The sequence below is a fragment of the Microtus pennsylvanicus genome, chromosome 2 (assembly GCF_037038515.1).
Source record: "Microtus pennsylvanicus isolate mMicPen1 chromosome 2, mMicPen1.hap1, whole genome shotgun sequence".
In the NCBI taxonomy this organism is placed as follows: Eukaryota; Metazoa; Chordata; class Mammalia; order Rodentia; family Cricetidae; genus Microtus; species Microtus pennsylvanicus.
Window position 1 is genome coordinate 6,324,617 of NC_134580.1, and position 5,537 is coordinate 6,330,153.

The 5,537-nt window shown below is 53.9% G+C and overlaps 1 protein-coding gene across 1 annotated transcript; it reads right to left on the reverse strand.

The window, feature by feature from the left end:
- Window positions 1–1,775: 1,775 nt before the first annotated feature.
- On the reverse strand, window positions 1,776–5,268 carry Mchr1 (melanin concentrating hormone receptor 1). Its single transcript, XM_075959807.1, has 2 exons — window positions 4,833–5,268; window positions 1,776–3,561 (listed from the first exon to the last, which is right to left on the reverse strand). Exons 1-2 carry the CDS (start codon window positions 5,233–5,235, stop codon window positions 2,582–2,584), a joined length of 1,383 nt encoding a protein of 460 aa, XP_075815922.1. The 5' UTR covers window positions 5,236–5,268; the 3' UTR covers window positions 1,776–2,581.
- Between the last annotated feature and the right edge of the window lie 269 nt (window positions 5,269–5,537).

Genomic DNA, 5,537 nt, shown 5'->3' on the forward strand with positions numbered 1-5,537 from the left:
CCCACTCTCTCAGTGCTCAGCACACTCAGCTTCCATGTAGGTCTCTTCACTGTCAGATCAGGAGCTCGAGGAGAAAGGCCCTTCCTTGGAGCTTCTGAGGGGTCCACTCTTGTTGGCTGGGTCACACGTATTCCTAGGAGAGGCCGAGGGGCCGTCTTATCTGGCTCCCAGTTTCCTTGGAGGGCTGTGGGTGTGGAGGTCATGGGAAACCTCTTCATAGACATGCTAGGTCGAGGGAAACCTCCTTCTCCACTGGTGGGATGGAGCTGCTCCTCCAAGGATTTACCTTAAGGCTTCTGTAAGACTCTTTTTCTTCTTAGGAAGGTTCTAGTAGCCCAGGGCAGACTTGAACTCCTTATTTTGTCTTAATAGAATATATTTTTTTAAGCTTTGACAATTTCATACATGTAAGCAATGTACTTCAGTCATATACACCCCAAACTCACCCTCCCATTCCCCCAGGCACCCCCAGCAGCATGCCCCCCTTTCCTTCATTTTCCTCTCCTCCATTGCTAATATAACCCATTGAGTGGGACTAACGCTGCCTGCGGATGCCGACGGGTCCTGTGACCGTGGTCACGGCTGCCCTGAGTCCGTGGGTACAATGACCGTGTCATGTCTCAAGCACAGCCTTTCCCAGGGCTCCTCCCTGTCCTCCGGCCCTTACGTTCCTTTCCACTCCTGTTTCACAGTTGAGCTCGGATTTTTTTTCCTTTAAACTTTATTATCGTGGTGCTGGACGTGGATGTGGGGTGTGGAGGACAACTTCATAGAGTCAGCTCTCTCCTTCCACGTTGTTTACCTGTGTGGCTTCTGCGGGACAGACACGTGTGACAAGCCCTTTAACAAGCCCTTTACCCTTTGTACCCCTTCTCAGTCCGTCTGCCCCCGACACACACCTGCCTTGAACTCTTAAGTCTTCTGGCTCCAGCCTCCTTCACGCTGAGGTTGCACATATGCATCCCCGCATCCACTTCCCCCCTGAGAATCTTGGTTTTTTCCCCCCACTGGTCTTGCGCCTAAACTAGACTTGAAGCTTACCTATGGCGGCTAGCGGCCTTCCTGTTAGGAGCAAGGAGCGCTAACCTCAGGTGTGTGTGGGGGGGAATAACTGCTATTCGCTAGCACCTGGGGAGGCTCCCTCAGGTATTCTAAGTGGCTACTCCTGCAAGTCTGCAGTGAAAAGTGACCCAGCAAGGGATGGCCCAGCCTCCAGGACAGTTGCTCTGGCCTCTGGACAAGTTGCTCAGGCTCTCTCATTTATGTCTGCTGAGCATCACGCTGACGACTCCTGCGCCCTCTCGATGACAAAGCTAAGAAGCAGCAGCATGACTGCCTCCCAGCGGCCTGAACGGCCATCTGCTTTTAAGGTGCCCAAGGAATCTCAGCTGCAGCAAACAGAGCCTAGCTCAGACTCCCCCCCACCCAAGAGCCAGCCTTGCAGCTGATGACTCAGCATGAGTCAGGGGTGAGGGAAGGGTCTGGGGGAGTCATATGGGGGTAGAACTTGGGGACCTAAGGGGCAGCATTGATAATAATCAGGAGTCCAAGCCAGGATGCTGAGTCTGCAATCGAAATGAATTCACAGTAATTCCATTAATGTCACTAACTCCTCTCTGTGGGTTTAGAAAGACAGATTCCTTACTTCAGGCTCCCTAAAAATTCAGTCCCAAACAAGATCCGAATACTATAATCAAATGACCCCTATTTCCTTGTATAGGACTCACCCCACCCCCAAAGCCCAAGCAATTACGCAGGAGTCTCCAGAATGACGTGGGTCGAGATTTGCCTTTATTTCGTTTTGATTTGGGAGTGAGAGGCACAAGCGCTAAGATGACACTGACATCAGGCACTGGAGTGACCCCCTGCACATGCAGAACACATGGATGCTGACTCTGGATCAGCCATGGACTGTGCCCTGGAAAGAGAATGTCCCTGTCACTGCCAAAGCCCCTTACCCTCATTTTTATTCGCGATCCACATCATCTCGAGTCGCTTCATCAAGTCTCAGTTATTGGATCTTCCAACACATTGGGCTCTTTTGATTTTTAAACTCCTGTGGGCTCAGAGCCCCACCCCAGTGTAAACATGCATCCCCTACACGGAGAGTCAAACCCACACGGGATGCTGGAGCTGAGACTGCATGCTTCATAGATGATCAGCAGCTTAGAAGAAAGGCTGCCTTTTTCACACCAGTGAGAGATGAGAGGGAAGGCTCAGCTTGAACATCTCACAGTATGACCCCTGTCCACCTCCTAGACCTGCCTGATTGCAGCTAGGCACCTTCAACCTCTTCCCTTGGGAAAAAGATGTCTGTGAGCTAACAGATAGAGCCCCCTGTGGACCAGTCAAATCACCATTTTCTTCTCGCTCTGCCAAGGGGATTTCTGAGGTTTGAAGCTCCCCACCAAAACCTGGCTGCAAGCCTCCCTAAGCAATTTATGAGCCCTGCGGAATGTGGTAGCTACAAGCCCTCAGCCTCCAGCCTCCCTGCCTTCTCCCAGGGTAGCCTTGGATTTATCTCAGTCTCTCTCCCCAAGGTTTGGTGTGGTGACCTGCCTTGGAGGTGAGAGGGGAAGTGTCAGGTGCCTTTGCTCTCTGTCCTGTCCTCATCAGCTGTCTGAGCATTGCTGACTGTACGAAGCTGCCCCTGGGCCGCGGGCTTCACGGACAAGACCAAGCGTTTCCGAAAGGTCTCGCAGAGTACTATGTACACAAAGGGATTGAGGCAGCTGTTGGCGTAGCCCAAGCTGATGGCCGCATTGTACAAGTAGACAAACGTGAGGGTGGGGCGGCTGATGGAGAGCTGGGTCAGCTGCAGCACATAGTAGGGTGCCCAGCACACAAAGAACACCAGGCAGATGGCGATGGCCGTGCGAGTCACCCTCTTTGTCCGAAGCCGGATGCTGCGTTGAGAGGCTGGGGCCACCGAAGAGGTCATACGCTGCAGTATCTTCACGTATGCAGCGGTGATGACCACAAAGGGCAGGGCGAAGGCCAGGAAAAACTGGTATAGAGTGAACCAGTAGAGGTCAGTGTCGGGGTTTGGCAGGCGGATGCCACAGCCCACAGCACCCCCTGGGAAGGGGATGAGCCTGGCATAGAGCCACACGGGGGTGATGCTGATGAAGGAGAGAGCCCACAGGAGGCAGATCACGAGGGTGGCCATAGAGGGCTTCCGGAATTTGGTGGAGGAGATGGGGTGGACGGTGGCCAAGTAGCGATCAATGGCCATGGCGGTCAGGATGTAGGTGCTGGTGAACTGACTGTTGGCATCCATGGCGGTGATGAGGGTGCACATGGTTTCCCCAAAGTGCCAAACCCCATTGCCCATGAGCTGGTGGATCATGAAGGGCATGCCCAGGAGGAAGAGCAGATCCACCACCGAGAGGTTAATGATGAAGATGTCCGGGACGTTGCTGCACCAGTGTAGCTTGGATTTTTTCACCACGGCGAAGATGACTGTGGAGTTTCCCACAATGCCCAGGAGACAGATGGTACCAAACACCGAAGGCATAATGATGTTGATGTAGGAGACACTCCCTTTTCGAGGAGGTGACCCTGAGGACAGAAGGAACAAGTGTGACCTGCCATCCGCTCCAGAAGCTGACAAGCTGCCATCCAGTGGCACTCCTGCTGACCTCTCGTGGTCCCCATTTCAGCTTGAGGTCACGATCATCTCCCACCGCCTTCCCTCACATGCTATTGTTAATTCTGTCCCTTACCCTCCTCCACTGTTCCCTGCTGAATACTCCTACCGAATTTTCTAGACCCACCTGTTACTCAAAAGACCTTCACGTCAGTCATTTACACAGAGGGCCGGGAGTCAAGACTCCCAGATGTCTGCTGAGAACTCCACATCCCTGAGGTTCACCAGGAATCCTTGTCAAAACAAAAAAAACTTGAAGGACGTTCAAGAATGCACTAGTGTGTGTGCATGCCCATACGCATGTATGTGTGTGTGTGTGTGCGTGCGCATGTGTTTGGTGTGTGGTGTTTTCCTTATTTGCACACTCATCATTTCAGAGATAGCTGGCCAAAGGTTTTATACAGATTCCTAGGCATATCCGGGGAGTGACTGTCACTATGGGTGTGGGGTGTGTTTTAGGCTCAACAGCCCAGCCCTCTCCAGGCTCCCAACAGGGATTTCCTTGGGCCATGTCTCCTGAGCCTGGGCTTCCCCAACAGGGCTGAGACTGATGCTGTGTTATACCCCAGAAGCTTGAGAATTTTCTCCACATAAACCCTTCCCCTTCTCTCCCTTCTCCTTCAAAGCTAGAATTTCAGGGCATTGCCGTTCTGCAAATGTCAAGAAGCTTAATTCACCAGAAAAGTTAATCCTCTCACACCCTGTGAAGTCTTTTGCTCCCAGCAGCCTCTGCTAGAGGACAGCAAGGACCACTCGGACCCCATTACCCCAGTGCGAGGCTAGAGGATTGAGCCCAGGGTAGCGGTGAATCAAAGAGCTTCCGCTGGCTCCCACATGCTACCCGCCCGCTCTCCTCTCGCTTGCTTTTCCAGCCTTGATTCCCCCCGCCCCCCAATGCAAAGCATATTTGGGACTCATCCGCAAGCTTTCCCCTGTCTGCCTCACGCCTCGCCACCAACCCTTGTTATTTCTAGATGTACCTCTGCCCCATCTCTGTTCCTTCCTACCCCTTCTGTCCTAGCTGGTGTCCCCTCCTCTCCTCTTCCCCTCCAGGCAGAGCAGACTGCAGATCTTAATCGCCGAGAACTGTAAAATAAAGTTTCCTAGGCAGTTTGGCTCTGGAGGTGAAACCTTCCCATTTTCCACACCCATCCCGGAGGAGGGAGGATCTAACTCGACTCACCGGCCAACGTGAGATTATCCTGGCCATCGGAGATGTTGCTGGCGTTGGGGCCAGTGGACAGCAACGAGGCTTGCAGATCCATGCAGCCGGTGCAGGTCGCCTGCTCCCTGGAGTTGAGAGCCCGTCCACCCACGCAGGCTGCGGCAGCCTCCAGTGCCTGCCACCGCCTTGTCCCAAGCGTGAGCCAGCCCTGCAGTCGAGAAAAGGGTCTTCCTCTAGCGCCTGGCAGCCTCTGCTGCCTCTGAGCCCAACTGCTCGCCCCACTCCCTCCTTCCCAGCTCCTACTGACATCACCTAGACACATTAACATTCGGAGGCAGATGCACGTTAACCTCTTCAGTCCCGGCTGCAGCTCCCACTCCTGACTGCCTGCAGAGCAGCAACTAGGCTCAAGCAGCCCCATGCGGAGGAGCCTTCCTTCTTACTGGCTCCTGGGGCTGTCTCCTGAGCTCGCAGGGGTTGCCAAGCTCGCTTTGCATGACCATCCAGGTCTCCGCAAAGGCAAAAGGGGAAAGCAACCTGCTGGCTGCCTTGAGGAGCCTGGACCATGAGGCAGGAGCCAGGGGTGCTGTTCCTAGTGCTGAGGACTCAGAAGCTAAGACTGAAGCACCCTTGGCTCTCAAGCATGCTGGAGGTCACCCTAGACCCTTCCTGTGTCCTGGTAACTTCCAAACATCTCCTTGGCTAGGCGGCAATTGCTAGCCC

What these genes read in the sequence shown, in the direction of transcription:
- Mchr1 (XM_075959807.1), bottom strand. Translation starts at nt 5,235, where the DNA reads ATGGGGCTGCTTGAGCCTAGTTGCTGCTCTGCAGGCAGTCAGGAGTGG. An exon ending in GGATAATCTCACGTTGGCCG is followed by an intron (nt 3,562 to 4,832) that starts GTGAGTCGAGTT and finishes TTCTGTCCTCAG; the next exon opens with GGTCACCTCCTCGAAAAGGG.